We start from the raw sequence: 21,322 nt of genomic DNA, 5'->3' as shown, positions 1-21,322 counted from the left end.
GCACAAGGAAAGAAACCAGGCAGCAAGACCTGCAAAGTGCCCAGCTTCAAAAGCAATCATAACGATGTTCACACAAGAAGACACTCAGAAGATTGATAATTAAGACCTGCTTGTGGGATAAGAGATGTGAATAATTCCTCTCAAAAGGCATAAAAACTAAGGACTCCTGTTTGGTGGCAAATTATTTATTCTCCAACCCACTGGCTAAAGGAGAGGCACTACCACCACCCTCTCTCATAGGTAATCAGTAATATAGTTGCTAGGATTATAGGTAAAATACCTGCCAAGGAGATGACTGCGCTTAAACATTTCTCTTAGAGGGAAAAAAATCCTCTTGGAGGGAAGCAATTTAAGTGTAAATGTCTGTAACTGTATTAGTGAACACTGATTTTTACACAGATAAAAGAAATTTCAATTTAGAGTAGATACATTCAGGCTACCTTAGTCTCAATGAAATAGAACATCTCAATATAACAAATGCAGACTGTACATTTATTCAGATGAATTTAATTCTTACGAGTATTGAATCTGTAAAATTCATTACACAAACAGTCGGCTGTAAAGAAGGGAACAACTCAGACAGACAATCACCCTTTGCAAGTTTTCACAGGCATAAAAGACTCTCCATTGATTTATGTAAGGCCTGTTAATGAGAGGTGCATTTGATGGACGAGATACCTGTGATACCATACTTGACACCTTAGAACAAGAACTTTTCTCTAAACAAGTGCAAACTACTTAGGTAACATTCAATGAAAAATGAGTCTACAAAAAGAATTCAGAAACACAAAGCAATGTTTATTTTTTAAGAAAATATATACCATTAAGGCTGTTTTTCCAAAATGAGCATGAAAAGCTATGAACTACCAACCTGTTCAGTGGCACTTCGGACAGCTTAGATCTGCAGTTCAAAAATAACCTGAGTTTCATATTAATAATGTCCCTGAGCACCTAAAGAAAAGAAAAAAACAAAAAAACCTGTAAAAAATGGTTCTTGGTAATCACCAAACTTTGAAAATGAGCCAAAGTTACATTTATGACATCCTGCCATTTTTCAAATTTCAGCAGAAATCTAAAACTTTTTAAAGACGTAAATATATTAGTATATTAAAGGCTATTGTCAGATAATCTAAATAAAGATATGACCTTTCCTAAAACTGCATGATTTAGCACATGATATTACTGATAGTCAAAATATTAATGTCTTCTACTCATGCAGTTTTTTCAAGAGCAGCTATCCCCATTTTCCAATGCTTGAGTAAGTGATATTATCACCCTTGTTACATTGTGATTTTAAAACACCTGAAGGTCTCCAAGTACAACACATGCCTTTTATGCAACAATCAATCTTAAAACAATTACTTTCACTCTTATTAAAATAGTTGTATATGGAAAATTGCTGAATATAGTAAAGCTCAGAGAACTATTTTAATACTCAATTACTTAATAACTTTAAATGTCAACAATAGATTAACAGTGTACTAAACCATTCCATTAACTTCAAATATATTGGTAAGTTAACATATTTCTATTTTTTTTTATCTCAGGTTCTTCACCTATTCATTTCTAAAACAGTAATGTTCTGGATGCTGTTATATAGGAACCATAATATTAGGACAGAATTTTTTTCTTATTTTTGTGAGCAATCTGTTTTGCTTAAAGCTAGCAAAGTTACTAATTTCTTTCAAGCACTCATAAAACCTTTATCAAGTTACCTTCATTTCTGTGGTTTCTGACACAAAGTGTTTATCTGAAAGCATAAAGCAGCTGTGCCTATTTTTATGGATATTAGAAAGGCCAATAAGATATAAAAGCTAAGTTACAACACCAATACTAGTAAGCCTAATATCTAAAATTACTGCAAGAGCAAATAAATTTGGAACAAAGAAAGACAATAGTCATCATTAAGTCTCTCTTTTATTATGACTGTAATTTTTCTTTCCTGAGTTCAACCCACAACTTACAAACATTCTTTACTACAATGCTCTAATGTTACTTAGCCCTAGGGACCAGTTCTATTCCTAGTTTCTTATTCTCATCTTTTGTGTCACCTGAACACCATCACTGAAAAACTACTGAATAAAAAAGAAAGACTAGGGAATAGCATATTTGTGTGAAAAAGTTAAGAATCAGGATATGAGCATCCAAGAGCGCTGGAAGCATTAGAAGGGAAAGCATTACATGATATGAGTTTAAGATCACCAAAATCAAAATAGAGATCAAAGTGACTCAAATGTCTATCTACCATTCAGAATAATAAGTATTATAAAAGCCTGTATGGACTTAACCTTTAAACAAAACAAAACCCTCATCTCATTAGCAAGAACGATTCTTCAGCAATCTGCATTGATAGGCTTTTGTATGTAGAACGAAATTACCTTGCAGAAGGCTGATGCATCATCCCAATTCATCAGCTGACCATGAAATTTAGTACAGTAGCCAAAAAAAAGCCATTCTTAATTAACATTTCAAAGGACTTTAAATAGGAAATGACAAATAAGACAGTAATTCATTATCTCTGTGTTTTTCAACAATACAACTTCTGAAATACTCAACTTGGTTCTATTATTTAGGGCTTCTGAGGACACCAGAAACGAGGGAATTTGAGTCAATACATGAAAATGGTGACAAAACTAGGAAGATTCTTTTACAGGATACTTGAAGAGTTCAGTCTGTTTACTTTAAATAAGAAAATTCAAGGAGCATGAACATTTTGTTCAGGGAGCACTGTAAAACATGGCTGAAATATTTCAGGAGGCCTGAAAATTATTCAAGAGCTAGTTTTATTGTGCATGTGCACAATAAAAAGTCATTTGCAAGACACTTGAGCTACCACAACTCATCTGAAGAACATTAACTCAGTAAACCATGATTATTCAACCAACCACTTGGAATTGTTTGTGATCTTCAGGATAATACCAAGCACCTACACTGAAAACAAACTTATAACAGAATCTTCAACAGAATTGGCAAAATGATGAGAACATCAATGCTTACAGCATGGATCTAAACAAAAATCTGTAATTCTGAGTCTGAGTTTAATAGCAAGGTTAATTAGCCACTGGAAAAGCTCAGTAGGAGCTCTAATCTGTACTCAACTGCTTAGTAATATTTAAAATTAGGAATTGATTAAAAAATTATTTCTACTTCAAATAATAATTGTGAAAAGGGAGTCCTGCGTTATATAGGAAATCAGACTAGATTATCAAAAAGGGCTCCTTCAGGGATTCCTTTTACTTTAGGGATGGAATAATAAGACCTCTCTGAGGACAGAATGAACACAGGAAAAAAGGCAAAAGACAATGGAGAGGAAAAAAATAAAAGGTTTCATTTTTTTCTCTACATTTTTGAATTACTGGATACTTACTGGAACAAGAAAAAGAAAGGTGGATGATCCTAAGAGTACATAGAAAAATTTTTCCTCCTGTTTTTGGTGAACCATGAGGCAAAAAATCCACAACCCTTCACTTCTGTCCTCCATTTTAGCAGAATGAATTTCTACTTTTCTTACATCACCTTAGAGATCACCTTCATAACTTCAGGACTACTTAGCTCTTCCATATATTCTGCTAAGAACTTAAGTGGCCCAACCATGGTAAAGTTATGGCAAGCATTTAAATATTTACAGTAGGCAGTGACTCTGCCTTGTCTGGAAATACTTTATGCTGAAATCTGTAACAAAACATTTTGAAAAAAGGAAAACACAGACTATACGGAAGGTGCTACCTGCCTCACTCTGGAGAGGATTAGAGCAGTTCTTATGATACAATCCAGTACACACTTTAAAAATAGACAGCAGCTTTGACTGAGCTCTCATTCATACCTTCCTCTATCCTTAAACTGCCAGTCTCTCAGACTAAGCAGTAGAGTTTAGGTTACAGCCTACCTATAGCTATTTACACCTCTCTCAATTTCAATCCCTTTAATACGAGTAACTTCCTGTTTGTATTTTTAATTAAAAATATCAGAGGATTTATTTGAAATTATTATTAGGTGACAGAAAGTAATATAATAGTTTCACCAGGGTGAAAAAACCCAGTCATTATATGGACATATTCAATGCAGGATGGGGCAAGAATCAGGTGTTCTGCCATGGTAATTACTCCAGAAATTTTGGACCATGAATAGTTACTAATTTAATATACTCATCTCTAATCCAATTATGTAACTGGAAAAAAGAGCTTTTAAATATAAATATATTCCAGTGAAGTGTTTAAATCACCTATATATAGTAAGCTAATCAGAAAGGCATTCATTTACGAACTTTGAGTTTGGGGCTTGCTATATTTCTATGTCTGTTTTGTTTCTAAGTAGGAGATTGTGGTTTTCCTGGTAAAAATAGTAATAATTATACATATATAAAATTTTTTTCAGGCTACTTTTAATTTATAAAAATATATTATTAAAAAGTTTAATCTACATTAAAATATTCCTGGTTTGTTTGCTTTCAACAGCATTTCATTATTCTCTCCTAAGGGTTGGCTTCTTGAATAAAACTAGGGCTCCTATGACTCAAGCAGGATCTGCAATAACTAAACAGCTTGGGACACCATGGGAGTCATTTGCCCAGGTATGCATGAGAGAGCCTGCTGAGCTCAGAGGAATGGAGGCTTCTGTTCTGAGCTGCAAGATCCTTGATGCAATTTATACCCATAATAGGAACTTCTGGCTAAATGAAGAGTTTCCAGTCCATTTCAACATGAAAATATTTTCATTTGGTAATATCAAGCTTTGATTTTAACTGAGAAGGGTGAAATGAAAGATCTGGTTCTAGAGTAAAGGTAGTATTCTATAATGTTGAAATAGCAAAATTTTTAATTAATTTTAAAAAATGTTTTACTTTTCTCCACTATGTGAAGAGTGAGTGGATGCTTCAACATTTGATATAAAAGGGTATGAAAATGTGAGGGGAAAAAGCAATTTAAGAACTTATGAAACTTGCATAATTACTTCAGGAAAAAAAAAAAAAGATTAAATAGGGTGCAGCAAAAATCGAATTGGAAGCTTCAGAATTGTAACAGACCATAAAGTGAAGAAAAAATTTACATTTTTATGGGAAGACATTTTATGTGGTAAGACACAGTGATATTCCGCAGTAGGTGAAAGAAGAAAATAATTTTAGCAACTGTGTTTTTAGGACAGTTTCTTTTTAGAAGATCAATAGTTACACACAATGGAAGCCTATCTGGATATACTTGGTAGTATTAATCAGCTGAGAAATATCCCTCCAAGAACTGAAAGGTTTATAGTCCAATCTTCTTATGATGATATTACAGGTCTGATTTAGACCACCTCATTTAGGTGCCTTGGAAAACTAAGGTGATCTGGTTTAATGGAAAGAAGGACATACCTCCTGAGATTTTGAGATGCAAAAATTATGTACACAATCTCCTCCTTTCTTTTTATGGACTGTAGACAGCACTTACAGACTTACTTTAAGAGGACTGGGGCATGGGGCATCTGAATTTTACTTTCAAATTAAATATTCATAATGATGAACTAAGTCATCCTCAACTTCTTTTATACACTGAAATAACTAAACACATATTTTAAACATATATTTTAAAGCAAAAGAAAAAATAACCAAATTTTGTTTATCCTTTACTACACTGTATGTGGAAATTAGAACTTAAGCTTATTAACAACTTAACTACAAATATACCAATGAAAAGAAATGACCACCATCTTACAATCAATAAATGGGTCATCTTCTGTGCTTCTCTTGTCAATGGATCCACAATAGCAATAACATCATAGAATGGGTCATTCTCTTGGGGCTTGACTTTTACTACACTGTTAAAAAAGTATTAAAAACAAGTGACATGAAAACTCTGAACTGAATTGGTTGAAATAACAAACTTTAGACATGAATTTGTAATATCAGAGGCACTTAAGATTTTACTGCTCAAGAAAATATTTCCTTCATTTCAAGCAATAATCATGATGGCTTACTGTGATACAATTAGAAAAGCTAAATGTGAACAGGAGTAAAAAATACAGCACTAATCTACATATTTCTATACTGACTATTGATTAGATACGTTCTGTATAATAAAAAAAAAATAAAAAAATAAATGAAATAAAACACAGTAAGACTTAAAAACAAGCCTTTTTGTCACTTGTCCACAGTTCTCTTCTTAGAGATGTGGAATCATTAGATCAGACATGTAGTGGTAGTGACAGAATTTTTAAAAAAAGAAAAAGGAGAAAAACGGCATCTGAGAAGTGTAAAACTTGAGGCTGGACTAGATCTATGCATTCCAGAAAATAATTCAGTTTGATAGAATTGATTAGCCTAGGTCAAGGAAATCCTAATTAAAGTACTCTGGATTTGCAGGAAGGAAATGTCAGTAAGCTTCATTTTAAAAAAGAAGGAGAAAAAAATAGTCATATGCTGTAAATACAGAAAAGGGACTATCAGAATTTGTTTTCCACAAAGCATATGGTAGCAGCACAGTACTAACTGTTACTAGTGTAACTTTGAAAAAGGTGTCAGCCTCTTAGAAAAGGCTATCACTGATTTCACCCCTGCCTTCACCAACAGGGACAGCCCATCAGCACACACACTGGAGCACCTTTACCAGCAAAAAAAAGTAGAGATTTTGAAACAGCATGACAAAAATTTTTATAAAAATTTGTAATTTGATCACAGTTTTTGTACTATCATATGTCTATTTAAAACATGTACCCATCTGCCCTTTTTTCAGCAAAGGGCAAGCTTGGGAAATCCAATAGGTATTACTAATGAATTTATTAAGAAAAAGGTAAAGATGCATTATGCTATGACAGATGAGCAGGCTGTTCATACAACAGTTTTAAAATTAGAATGCTTACTCAACTCTCCAAAAGCTCTATGTATTCATCAGTACACTAAAATGTTAATAAAAAATTACTCAAAGAGCATTATCATGACAAAAACAAAAAACTGACCTGTGCTGTTCTTTGAGTAATTCAACATCTTGTCTCATCTCCATTTTAGGCAAGGATGACAGCAGGGCATCTATTTTCATAATCAAATCACTGCCGCTGTATAAAAAAAAGGCACATATTGTTTGGTTTTCATTAGAAAAGGAGTAAAACATGAACGTTTTAATGCCAGTCTCTTTGCATAAGGCATATTTAGGAAGCCCACATCCCAGACCTGGACTCTAAGATGATTAACATCTTGAGACTTGTAGCCTGGAGTTAAACCTTTAGCTTGACAACGCCCAAGAACCACGGCAGCCTTAGAGAAGCTTTGTCAAATGTACACATCTTAATTTTAAGAGATGCGGAATCCGCAGAGTTATCATTCAGCCTCTATCATTCAGCAGATCTTTTTCTCAATTGATGGGTGTACAAATCTGTGCAATTTGATGAAAATGTGGGGCTTGCTCCATAAGACAAATAAAATATGAATTAACAACAAGTTTTCATTCGTCACAAATTTGCCAAAGAGATTTGATTCAAAATCCAGAAAAGTGATTTTTTAAAGAATTTTTCCCATTTATGACAACATCAAGGAACAGACATAAATTACCAGGTTTTAAGTTTGGCCACATATTTCAATTTTTTCTATTGAAATTTTCTATTGAAGTTTTCTTTGAAAATCTTAGTTCCATTTCAGTGTTGGTAAGTCACAATATTTGTCTAAATACATTTTGACTCTCACTACTTATCTCCTTGAGTTCTAGCTCTTGTTGTTTTTGTGGTAATGATTCTTTCAGTTGTGCCAGTCCTAGATAATAGGAATGATACTCAGAAAGCTGACACTGCAAGAATATAATTTTGCTTTCTTCTTTGTACACAAGCTGTATCCTTAGACTAGAAGATGGCCTGAACTCATCATTTTCTTCAGTGAACAGATGCATGAATGTTGTCTACCATGGTGTCAGTGCACAACATCTGCCTATGCCTCTACAGGCTCCCTTACTAACAATTCCCAAAGACAACGACTTCAAATATTAATACTCAGATTTGGCTTAGATGCACTGTATTTTATCAAGCTTATTATTAATCTTTACAATTACTCTAATGTAAACAAAACCTAGTAGGAATCACTTACTGTTAGCTGTATTCTTGGTTATAAGGACAGTGAAATTAGGGCAAGTATTTGGAGTAATTCAGCAGAGCTGCACACATGTTATGAGGCAAGAGAATTTTACCTTTTACTACTGTTTCCCATCTCCTTGACAATAGCTTTAATCTTCTCTGCTGAGGTACTGTATGTTATCTTTTCCAACAAATTAAAGTCTTCTGCATAGAATTCATTTTCATCTAAAGGACCCAGTACCTTAGACAGAGGAAAAAAAAAGTTAAGTGTAGAATATCCCAATAATGTTATTTGTAAGTAAAAATATATTAATATTTTGATGAGTTCACAATAGTGAATATGAAACCCCAATCCCCATATACATCAATACTATTGTTTATAAAACTAATTAAACTTTATAGTAACTATGCAGCATTAGGCTTTTACAGTTAGATGATTACAGTTAATTATCAGTCATGAAGAATAACTGCAATGGAAATATCCATGCTATTTTTCATAATACATCCTTCTGTTAATGCAATATTTAGAAATAACTCTAAGGAAAACCCCTCTTAAGTAAAATATTTTAAACTCAAATTACTACTTGTCTACTACACTCTTTAGTAGTTTACTTCTATGAGCACAATCTTGTTCTAAAACTTGTCAAATTAAGCAGAATGGATAAAAAGAATAGGAAAGGATACAAAACGCATAATATGAGAGGATATAGGATTACTACATTTTTTGGTGTCTGAAGGAAAAGGAAATGTCTTGGCATCCCAGAAAATAGCTTTGAGGATGTTGTTTGGATTTCCTATTCAGTCTATCAGGCCAAATTGACCCAAGACAATTTCAATAGCCTACAGGGCTCCCAGGATGTAGAATGTCGTAAGTTTGGTGCTGAAGGCCTCTTTCCCAAAGTTCAACTGCTTCCTATAAAGGAGAGGTTATATAAACTAATTCCACATTTGATTTTTTTTTTTAATGATGCATAAGATAGATGAAACCACAGTGTAATTATGAAATACTATGGTAATTTAGAAGTCATAGTTTGAAAAAATTAATTTCCTCATAAAAGCAAAACTTCTGTGATGAAATAGCAAGGACAGAAATGAAGGATATCCCATGTCTTTTTAAAAGTAATCCTTTAGAGTGAAAACCCACTTTCAGAGATACAAATACACATTATTAAATTTATCCAAATATTTTAATGAAGCTTACTTCCCCAAAACTTAAAATATGACATCATCTGACATGATCTCCATTAGGCAAGGAGAATAATAATAATAATTTATAAAATAAATTCACTAATTTAGTTATGATGGAGCTGACACACAAAACCCAACAATTCTTTAAGGCTACAGCAACAAAAATGCTTTTCTGTGTGTTTCTGAGCAGTATTTCAGTTGCATCTCAAAAGCTTTCAGGAGGCATAAGAGTACCTAAACTCACAATTTAAAGAGTTTCCAGTAATGAGATGCCAACATAGTTTTCTTTCTATTTCTTTTGAATGGCGGAGGAGCAAATCAAAAATAGAAGGATTAAAAAGTAGTTTGTAAATTGTGTTTATAATGTAAGGCATTGACTGTCATTTAACAAGCACTAAATATTGAATGCAACATTATAGTTTTTGATCACAGATAATCTATTGACAACCTGTAATTAAGGCTATTGGTTTCAGCATATACATACAAGAAACTGAAACAACAAAGTTATTATACTTTTATCTGCATATTAAGAATTAAGACCATAAACCAGTATTTATAAAAATGTGGTGTTTTGACTAGGTTAGTATTTCAAGCTCTAATGTAAGTTATATATATTTATTTACATGGTAAAATAAAGATAACTTCAGGATCAAAGGTTATTCTTAAACACCACAAATAATAAATCAGATACTAACAGATTTTGAGAAGTTTGTCAGATTAAAATTGCTGTGGGAATGACATACACACATAGTGCCTTCAATAAAATGGAGCTAATGAACAAATTAGGAGTAAAACAAAATTAAAAGGCAAGGCAAACATTCATACCATTCTCTAACAACTGTCTGAATAAATGGGAAATCAATATGGTGCATTTTCTTTAGTTTGAAATTGAAGTTCCAGAAGTAAAAAAATCCTAAAAAGGATTGAGAGACTTAATTTCTTTCTTACCCTGCCATTGCTAATAACAGCCATTTGCCCAGGAAGTAGCTTCAGAACCTCCTGGCAGAACATCTGGTGAGTTTTAATTAAATCCAGTCCTAAAGTGTTGTACTTCTTCTCAAAAGCATCACCATCCATTCCCTAAAGCAAATGTAAAGCATGAGACGCTGGAATGACTCAGCAAAAATAAATTTTGTAAATTTTGTGAGGAAATCAGTGATTTTCTTCAAATTATGTAGTAACCAGAAATCAAAATAAAACAGGCACCTCAGCTTCAATTTAAGCACATAACTGCTGGTGGTGAGCCATGGTCTCACAGCCACCTAGAGTGCAGTTTGTACCCTGCGGCAACGGTGAATAACCATGAGAGCAAAGCTGAGCCTGAGGTTAAGCAATCTTCCCATGATCCAGTATTGCTGTTCAAAACCCTCGCGGTGAGAGACTTCTCCAGGGTCAAACTGTTCAGGTATAAGCAATTTATTATAAGGGTAAAGAGAGTGAGAGACCCGTGTGCACCACCAGCCTCAGCGTCCATGTGGTCGGGGGAGGGGAGAGAGTGCGGGGAGAGCAGGAGATGAGAGGTTGGAGATGGAGGGATCAAGAGAGCATGAGAGAGATCGGGGAATCAGGGAGGTTTAGGAGAGAGGGGGCGGACAAGAGAGGGGTAAGAGGGGGAAAAACCAAGAGGGTAAGAGTAAGAGAGGGGGAGAGCAGGGAGGGACTAAGAGAGGGGTAGGAGCAGGGAAGAGCTGAGAGAGCGGGGTAAACTAAGAGAGTAAGGGTAGGGAAAACAAGAGCGGGGTAGGCACCAAGAGAGGGCTAGGGAAAGGCTAAGAGAGCGAAGTTCTTGTTACAATACATTATATGCTTTCCTATAGTGAATATTCTAATTCCCAGTAACCAATCACCATGAGACACACCCACTAAAAATTTACATACAGCCTATGAGTATCCCCATATTAACATACAGTTTTGCATTTTAAACACTAAAAGCTTTACAAGTTCTTTCCTTGCTTCTTGACCTTTGGACTTTCCAGCAGCAGAAGGACATTGTTTCATCAACCAGGGATTCTCCTTTAGCTGGCTAGGCTATTGTTCTTTGGTCATATAGTAACTAGTATTCAGCATCTTATGACTCAAAACAGGCTTTCATTTCTACTTCGATTCTAGGCTTCATATTTTCAGAATCTTCTGCCAAACAATCACAGTCATAAGGTTTCCCTGTTTCATCCTCCCCAACAATCCAGTACAACACAGCTGCATGAAAAGTAACACTCTGTTAACAACTCAACTGTATCCCCACTTCTAGGAAAAAGATATTAAAAAAGTTGTAATACTCTAAAAAACTGACAGTCATTCTAATAAGGTCATTGGATACAATTTGAATGTGTTTTCAGGAAGTCAACACCATCCAGAAAGACACATAAATCCATTTCTGAAGTGGGGAAAAACATGCCAAAACTTACACTGGAACTGTGCCTCATCTGTCAAAATTATTCTGATGTGTATCTCTTCATTAGTAATATACAAATCAAGCAAAAAGATTCATTCAGATAGAATTAATAAAATTACATTAATTAGTAACATACTTAGCATACACAACTTCATTTGAGACCTTTATGTCTTTCAAAACTTATTAAACAATTAAACAAGAGCATGACTCAAAAATATTAATTTTCTAATATGGTTCCAGAGAGTTCTCTTAGTCTTCCAACTCTTCCTATTAAAAAAGACTAAAATTTACAACTCCTTCTGAGAGAAAAACAGTAGTTAGAAGCTGTTATCCCGTAACTCAGCTGCACTCTAATGTAGTCTTAGCTTTCTCTGAAGTCTAAATTTTTGAAAAACATTAATATTGCGATTTTAACTAAATGTGAGAGCTACTAAAAAAATCAACAATTAATATTAAACTATTTTGGTCTCAGTTATCTGGTACCCATATTCTGAATTTTTCAGTACTCAAATTTTCTCCCTTTAAAGAAATTTATTCTTCAGTCACATGAAGATCATCAAAAATCCAAATGTGCTTGAGAAAAAACTGTATATAGGTTATAAACTTCATGGCATGTGGCCAAACACTGTTATTCTCACCACCTCCTTCCAATAAGATATATGTAAAACAAAAAAGGAAGTAATCTAATTTAGTTTGCACTCACAGGGATGAGGAATTTAACAATTTTAGTTCCAGCAGCAAGGGATTTTGCTGTCTCTTCCTTACTGAGTTTACTTAGGAAACTTTTTAAGTTGCTGTTGTTTAGGGTTAAAAAAGCAGCCAAAATTCCTCTTGCAATGGCTGTGTTATCTTCCTTTATTTTTGATGAAGGATTGTTCAAAATTCCAACTCGTGTATGACTGCTTGTTTTCTGCAAAGAAAAACACAGAACAATTAGTAATTTTACAGTTCCATCTGCTGTTACCTAATGTATTCATATCAGTTATAACTATGTGAAATGCCCTTAAGTATTTAATTTTTTGCAGCTATTTGTCTTTAGAAAAGATACGTCAATGACTAATTCAGAACTCCAACTGTGAGTAAAAATGTGATTAGAAAGGATTTTCCTATTCTGTGATAAAAATTTTAAACAGCAGTATTAGGTTTTTTTACTAGAACAATTGTCTTTGAGCATTTTGCAGAAGCATGTTTTTAACAAAGGACATACACAAGTGTTCATTTACAGACTTAGAACTATTCAGAACTATTAATTTTCAGAAATTATTGAACTAAGCATAAAATAAATGTAAGAGAATTTATCCACTTATCACTTTAATCTTCAGCAGCAGCAAAATCTTTCACTTGCTAAAATCAGTGATGCCACTCAAATTTTACCAGAATGTGATGATTCTATGGTAGGATCAAATAAGATAACTAACTGAAGAAAAGGTAAATGGATGCCAATGCAGGAAGGAATAAAAAAATAAGGAATGCAATCACTGGTATTCAGCACTGGAGAGGCTTCCATGAAGTACTTCCAAGACGGTCCGAAAACTATGAGAAAGCACTGAAGATCGGCCTTGCTCCATCTGGCAAAGAGGATACTACAGAGAACTTGAATACCAACCAACAGCTACTAAAGGTGGAGTGAAAAACACGACAGAGCTAAACTCCTCCTGGTATCAGAGTGTAAAAAAGGGGTAATACTCACAAATTTTGACCTGGCAGAAAAGAAATACAATAGGAAGGCAGTGCAACACCAGAGTAATTTGAAAAGGGACAGAGTCTCCTCCTTGGAGATTTTCAGAAATCCTTCAAACACACAGCTGACCTGATGTAATGAAGGCAATTTGAATGGGAGGCTGAACTGGATGGCCTCAAGAGGTCTCTTCCAGCTAAGACAGCTCAAAATTTTTTCTAATGGAAGTAAAAATCTATCAGTGTTTCTAAAATAGCATATATTAGCTGATATAGCTCGAAGTGAATTTTCTTCAACCATTTTCACCTTCAGATTTTTGCACGCTTTTCTTCAAATGCTAATGGCAAGTCATGAGCAAGTGGTGACTAAGCCAATTCTGATACTATCAGGAATTATACTAGACCCTGACTTGAGAGATAAAAGGGACTAGAAAAGAGTAAATAACCTAAATAATCAATGGACTTAAAAAAAAATTTATTTCTCATGAAATTTGAAAATCACTAGCAATACATGAGATTTATCTAATGTTTCAGGGTTTTTCCTAGATTCTCCTTATTGACACAAGGGGAATTGCCCAGGTGGTGCTCACCTCTTAGATGGGAGCTGTGGCACATTTCCCCTGCTGAAGAGGGTTAAAAATCAAAGCTACATAGGGAGTACATGTGTCAAGCCTGAGACACAAATCAAGCAGCCCAAGAAATTAAATGTTTTTCTGTAACAAGTGCTTGCACTGCATAGTTTTTATCTCTTTTTAAAGCCTCTTTCTAAGACATAATTGTTATCACATTCTCTTGGCAACATCCCAGTTTTCTAATTCCCTTACAGTGGTTCCTATTTCATTCCTGATTAGAAAATTTAGATGCTTTCCTGATTTCAGTTTAAGTACTCTTTTAACCTGCCCCAAACAGAGGGTCTTTTTGTCATTTATATTGGTGTGACATTTATATTTTCTAAAGTATATTTATATTTCAGACATTCATACTTTAAATCCTAATATTAACACCGAAGAACTTAAAAGTAAGCAAACTCATAAATGTGGATTGTTGTATTCTGAATGAACCTCCTATCATATTAAAACACACAGGAAAATTTATCTGAGAAGGACACAAACAGTACATGGAAAAGCAGTTGCTTCATGGCCACAGCTGTGTCACACAAATCAGGAGAACACTGCTTCATGGTTCACATCAACAGGCAGTATCCTAAAGTCTTTCCAGGTAACATTCCAGGCTACCTGATGGGAGAAAGTCTAACTGGGAAGAAATTCATCCTTTTAATACACAGTGTCACAGTTTGTCTCCTGCCTCACAAATTCATGAACAAAATGATCATTTCCCTTCAGCAACTGGCTAAAACAAAAGCAATCTCTTAAGTCTGCACTGACCAACAAAAACAACAGTTGCTATACCTTCATTTAAGAGTGTGATTTTCGAATGTGCAGAGAGAGTTGTTAAGAACATACTCATAATAATTATTTTAATAAAACCTGCTAGAAACTCACCAGACTTTTCAAGGCATTAGAAAGCAGTCGTCTGCCAGCTGGCTGATCAAAATCAGCAACAATCCAGACAGTAACAGCATACAATGCATCTTCATCTGAAAATTAAAGATAATCCTGTTTTACATTCTGGAGAATCTTCTCATGAATAATAAAAAACAAATTGTGTTTGTCATTTCAAAATTCATGTGTATGTTTGACTGCTGACTTCAACTGTAAGAACAATCTTTGCTACATCAGAATCTTTTGCCCTCTGAATTAAGATTCTTAGAAGACAATTTATCACATTAATAGTAGAGAGTCACTAAAAGAGCTGATCCATTGTTGGAGCATTGAGACAAGAGTGCCCTAAATAATTAGTTCCAATTAACAAAACTTGCTTTACCAGAGGTTACTTGTAAACATTTGATAGAGGCTGATCATGTAGCCAGAAATTAAAAGAATTAAGTAGTTACAGGACCACATAAACTAGGCCACTCATATTCCCTGGAAGAAAAGGGAAAGTCCTTCAACTAAAGGTAGGAAAAAACTTATCATTTCGGGACACAAATGGGAATATACTAAATACAGTCCAAGGAAAGTAAACTACTGTGTAAGTGTATATGCAGATAATTTCTGTTTTTCTTGCTCTATGGTCTCCTGTTCTTTACTTGTCATAGAAGAGCAATGGTAGGTGAAAAATTCTGCAAAATTATCTGTAGAAGAATATCAGTCTACTCAGGTCTACCATACATACCTAAAACATAATGCATAGAGACAGAAATTTTCCAAGGTTCTGGTGAGATGCTAGGAAAAGGTTACTATTAAGAGTGGCTGTGGTCTAGAGAAACACACTGGGGAGAGAGATTTGAAATGTAGATTCTAGTTTAAGGTTATAGGTTTTACAGAAGAGATCTCAATCTTAGAAATAAGCCTACAGATTGAAAGCCTCTCATTTGACAGCTCACTGGGATGTCCCTGTGGTTGTAGACACAGAATCACATAAGAGTCAAATAACTTTAAAATAAAGAAATTTAAGTGTCTGGCATTTCTTCCTGACAATGAACTAAGTAAAACTCTGTAAATATCACATAAAAATCACTGAAAGAAAGCACTTAATTAACAGGATTATTGTGTCCCTTGGTGGACTGATGTAAATGAGCAGCTGTTAACTGTCTACTTCTAGAATTTCGTAAGGCACAGTCTACTGTGAAATTCCATGCAGAATTATGACCCCCTTGTTGTAATTTCTTCTCACTCAAGGAAAAGTACTTGCATATGCAATGAGAATATTTTAATCTAAAAGAATTTGAAATGTACAAAAAAAAAATTGAGTTTTAACAAAGACAAAATGTATAAATGAGTTATAAATCATCAGACTATAAATTCTATTTATTTTCTATATAAAGACAAAGTATCATTCAGGAAAATTAAAACATCTAACTAGAGGAAAAATAAGGAGATACTTAATGTTAATACATTAGAAACACAAGAAATTATTCCTTAAATTTAGAAATACCTAATTTTGGTATAAACATAAAAACTCTATACTTTCTGCACTTGACAATGCTGCAAGTAAGAGTCACTTGAAAACTGTACAGACTTCAATATCCTCAAGTACAACCATGTGTATGGAAGCTGAGTCTATCTTCAAAGTTGCAAATGTCTTGTAAAGCTTTTTAACTTCATGTCTGTAAAATAAAAAATAACTAGCCACAACATCTATCCCATTTCAAAACCAGAAACACTAACTATACTGTTAATTATAATTGATGTTTATAACATTAAGATATGCTCTTCTTCCTGAAAGATGATACTGGGATATTGAGAAATGTTCAATTTACATGGAATCCTTGGAATATTGACTTACTTGGGATATTTTACTGGTAAATTTCAACAATTCATAATAGCCATATATAGGCAGATGGATAACCTGTACAGAAAATTAATTACCTTCTTTCGTTAAATATTTCATGTTATCTGAAATTACAGCACTTTTATCTTGTGAGTCCAAAAAGGAGAAAGTAGAGAAGTCTTCCACATGAAATGGAACTGCATAATGTAAAACATAAAGTATTAGACTTAAAAAAATGAAAACAAAACCAAACCAAATCATAACAATATCCAAGAAAAGGAGTTACCAGAGGTAGATCTGAAATGTATGTATCTTCGTTCTGCTCCAAGAATAGTGGGGTTTATATGGGAAACTACATTGTTCTGATCCATAAGAAAATCCACTGCATTTACATGATCATCTAACAAACCCTGGAGTAAGAGAAAAATGTAAAATTTGTACTTTTAAGACAGATTTCCAAGACCAACAACGACCAAATATTTGTACAATCTTTCAAGTGAGCTTAAATTTTCTACCTACACCAAGTTATGAACAATGTCAGATCAAAACCATATAAATGTTACACAGATAGTATTTCAAAATATCAGATACACACTTTTCAATGAACAGCTGCAGTACATTCTCAGTATCTGGTTGAAAAATTCCATATGAGGACTATCTGCTTAGCTGATCCTTCAGCCTTGAATAATTTCAACATACTGTTTCAAAAGCACGACCACAAATTATTGTAACAACGTAATTTCAGGTGTGAAATTACTAATTTCAAGCCATCTCATTATAAAAAAATAATATATAAACATGGCTGAAACAATTCACTGTCAAATATTTCATCTTGCACCTGTTCAGAAATGTTAAACATACCATGAGCACTGACTCCAGGAAGAAGCCAGTGGCATTAAAAATCCTCTGAAGAATAAGTTTCTCCAACTGTACCACATCCATCTCCTCTCTGGGAAAGGGCACGCCATTAAACAGCACTTGAGGCAGTGGGCCCAGGCCACTCTTCTTATAAAAGGTTGCTCCTGCCTGATCAAATCAGAAATATCACAGGATTAAACAGACTGTAGCTGACTGTAGTAAAAAAATGAAACTAATATCAAGAGAGGATGAACTCTAATCTCCAAGCTCTCTTCACTGTCACACATTGTCACGAGTAGCAGGATCAAAACAGAAAGCATTTGGAAACCAAATGGGACAGATGGGACTCATTTGTCAAACAGAATGACAAAAGAAATTATAGATCCATATACGTTCCTGTGAACTTTTGATTTGTCATCTTGCTGAGAAACTGTCTTTTATTTTGCTTAACATTCTTAGCAAATAAAAATAAAAATGAAGCAAGTAACATCAGAGAAGAAACCTGAGACAGTTAAAGCTGCTTTTACCAAAGAAAGAAGACTAAAAAAACTTCAAAAGGTTTTTATGTTTGTAAGTCAAGCTTTATTTAATAAGAAAGCAGAATTCAAGAGAGACCCCTTGACATGCCTACTAGAAAAACACTTGTGAAAACACTCCTGAAAGCAGCAGGCAAGAGTAAATTTTCATAGTGAGAGTAGTAATGCAGAAACTTTTACAACATTTCCATTAATGACTGAATGGTGACTGAAGAAAAATTTGACTCAAAGGTGCTGTATTTACTTGCTTTAACATTCAGCAACATTTCAGCTTAGTACATGCATTGAGTTGTACACAGTGCAGTATTTCGTACTCAGCATAGCTCCCAACGTACCTTCCTCCCTTCATCGTATTCAGAATGAACATCCAGGATACTCTGAACATCAGCATGGGGGTACTCACTTCTAAGAACATGTTTCACATCATCTACTGTCAGAACATTTCCATCTTTCACTTCATGGTACATCTGTAAGAATTATAACCAAAAGAAATTTAAAAATGTAGTAAATTGTCAAACAACTTGATGAAATTAATAGAAGTAAATAAACAACAAATAAATATAATATTTTTATAGTGCTCTAGCAAATTTTATACTGGTATAATTTTATATTGCTTTTATTGCTATACTGCAGTTTTTATACTGCTTTAGTAATTACCACCATTGCACATATTCTCAATTTTTTAAAAGAGCACTGTTCTGACTGATCTATTATTATACTTTTAGTCTAAATCTGAAGTGGCAAAAGAAATACACCTATGTGAGTTGAATGTGAAAGGTTATTTCTCTCTACTAATTGGAGAGGTAATCTAAATTCTCTCTATAAACTAACTAGGGTAGTTACCTAAAACCTATCATATACGACATAGTAGTTACCTATAAACTAATATGGGTAGTTAATCCATAGTAATCCAAGCCTCAACTAGCCAGTGACACTTTTTGCTACAGTGATAATTTTCCTTACCAATGTTATTTTATTTAATAGAGTAATATTTTATTATTTTCATCATACATACAATAGAAATTCAAAGTGAAAATTATTCAATCAATTTCTCTTCAAATAAGAAACATTTTCCTCTGTACTCTGAATGTCTCAAACTTCATTTTATTGCTTCTATTTTTGTTATCTTTCAATTATATTTATCACACCCTCCCTTTTTATATTACGGAACAAAGTAAAAAGAGGAATACAACATTTTAAAAAGCACACTGCAAATTGTATTTTTTGATCTACTCATGGATAATTGCTATCCATGCATGTCAGCTTCCTAGCATTTGTGGATTTCTCTTTTAGGGTATTCCTAGTTACTTCAATTCTTTTAATCTTAAACTCTCTAGATTTGTCCATGATACTGTGACATTTTCAGGCACTAAACATAAAACCAGAAAACAAATGGAAGAAAAATTGTTATGTATAAATACCATATTCTCTAACTTTTACCCACAGAGCCGTTACATAGATGACTCATCTTACTTCTCCTCCATTCATCTCTCATCTCTGAAGTTTCTGTCTTATGAGAAACTGCATTCTCTCACAAAGTCAACCTGTCTCATTAAGCTGCAAGCCTGGAATACTTCTGTGTTTTCTGCACCCATGGACAGCTCAAACATGACCAAAGAAAAGAAATTATCTTACTGTTTCACTTCCTACACTGGACAATAAGAAAGGGTTTTTCAAATTTTATAGGACTGCCAAAGTGACATTAAAATCCTTGTACTCCAAAAGACACAGAACACAAAGACAGGGCTATTACATTAACACAAATAATACAGAATAATTGTTCATAATACTGAAAGCTGCAAGGCATGCATCTACTTTTTTATGTTATTGAAGAAAGCCTGTCAATAGGCAAAATTACAAGAGCAAATTGGTTTCTGCAGGAGGAAAGTACTTCTGCAAATAATTCTATAGACTATTCAGGCTATACATGTTTTTAATACTTCATTTCTTCATAAAGTAAATGCATATGTCTCATGCTATCACAAGATAGCAAGATCCTAGCCAAATAAAAAATAATGAATTATAAACCAGAAGTAAACAGCTGATTTCTTGTGAAAGAACTAACATTAATTATTGACATAAAGGCCTGAGAGGTGTCAGATTCCTCTGCAATGTAATTAAAAGTTCTCCAAAGAGCTACTCCAGCATCTTCATTTCCATCAATTTCTTCTGTTGTACTTAAAATGAAAACAATTCCAATTCTATAAAAAAATAAAAAGAGAACATACATTTTAACACAATATCTGCTTCACACACATTTTAATATAAACATAGAAGAAAATGTTTGCATTCAAGTGATCTGCCCAGCACTTAGAGATAAAAACCCTGTATCTGGGTGGTGCTTCCATGACTGTGGACACAGGATACCAGCCAGACATCCTTTATCAGCTATACAGTATGCTTAAGTTGCCAACGACTTTACATACACCTTTTAAAGCTGACAATAATTAAGATTTCTGTGAGTCAATAGGGTTTAATCACAGTACTTTCTCTCCTTATCTGTATGAGGGTTTTGATTCTTTGCATTCTTACCATCATCTCTTAATGGCTCAAGTCTTTGTTTTAGTCTGGGCAGTGCCTGTCTTTTATTTTTCCTGAACAGGATATCTCGTAGATGCATGAAGATGTGCTAGGGTACTGATGTCCCATCATCAGTGTGTGCCACTCCTACTAGCCCTTCTCTCACCTCTTTTTAACCTTCTGAGCATTGCACAACCTTGACATTGCCATTCATTTTCCACTCACATCAGTTTTAAACACATCTACTACTAATTCCTAAATTTTCATTAAATGAAAGAAAAAAGAGAAAAAATGGCCTACTGGAGGTGGTGCATTGACAGTTTTCATGTAAAAAGCCTGGACTGAGACTAGGCCATAGTATCTTTATGGTCCCTTCCAACCCAAACCTTTCTGTGAAAACACACAGAACACTGCAATCTCTTTCATTATGCTTTTGTAATTGAATGATAAAGAAAAACAACAACAAAAGATAAGAACTAGTAAAATTTTAAAGTAAAATGAAATAGCTGTAATTTATTAAGGACACAAAAAGCCATTTTACAGGAAGATTTTAAATATTTAACATGCAATTCATCTTGCTGAACTTTGGATATCCTTCTTTATTAAACTGTGGAAATAAATAGCCATTCCTGAAACCAATTCACTTTTTCTCTCAACTAGGTATCCCAGGTCAACCAGAATATTCCTCAGAAGTGCCCCTCTCTCAAACAATGACTAGTTCACTTTCAGAAACTCAGAACTCAATGAGAAAAAACTCACTTTAGTCTTTAAGAGTGTATATCAAAAC

General features: G+C 33.9%; 1 protein-coding gene across 3 annotated transcripts in view; it reads right to left on the bottom strand.

Moving 5' to 3' along the window:
* Nucleotides 1-21,322, bottom strand: part of UGGT2 (UDP-glucose glycoprotein glucosyltransferase 2) — an 84,191-nt gene that overhangs the window by 28,368 nt on the left and 34,501 nt on the right. For all 3 annotated transcript variants that reach the window (XM_058855356.1, XM_058855337.1, XM_058855346.1), the window contains 12 exons: nucleotides 20,081-20,216; nucleotides 18,351-18,482; nucleotides 17,483-17,647; nucleotides 16,908-17,031; nucleotides 16,720-16,818; nucleotides 14,791-14,885; nucleotides 12,315-12,521; nucleotides 10,168-10,299; nucleotides 8,145-8,272; nucleotides 6,931-7,026; nucleotides 5,691-5,793; nucleotides 872-951 (listed from right to left, as the gene is read on the bottom strand). In XM_058855356.1, the coding sequence (XP_058711339.1) occupies nucleotides 872-951; nucleotides 5,691-5,793; nucleotides 6,931-7,026; nucleotides 8,145-8,272; nucleotides 10,168-10,299; nucleotides 12,315-12,521; nucleotides 14,791-14,885; nucleotides 16,720-16,818; nucleotides 16,908-17,031; nucleotides 17,483-17,647; nucleotides 18,351-18,482; nucleotides 20,081-20,216 (1,497 nt within the window). The remainder of the gene's footprint in view (nucleotides 1-871; nucleotides 952-5,690; nucleotides 5,794-6,930; nucleotides 7,027-8,144; nucleotides 8,273-10,167; nucleotides 10,300-12,314; nucleotides 12,522-14,790; nucleotides 14,886-16,719; nucleotides 16,819-16,907; nucleotides 17,032-17,482; nucleotides 17,648-18,350; nucleotides 18,483-20,080; nucleotides 20,217-21,322) is intronic.

The sequence above is a fragment of the Poecile atricapillus genome, chromosome 1 (assembly GCF_030490865.1).
Source record: "Poecile atricapillus isolate bPoeAtr1 chromosome 1, bPoeAtr1.hap1, whole genome shotgun sequence".
Lineage (NCBI taxonomy): Eukaryota > Metazoa > Chordata > Aves > Passeriformes > Paridae > Poecile > Poecile atricapillus.
The sequence above is the reverse complement of the archived record's forward strand: the minus strand, read 5'-3'. Positions and strand labels throughout refer to the sequence as shown.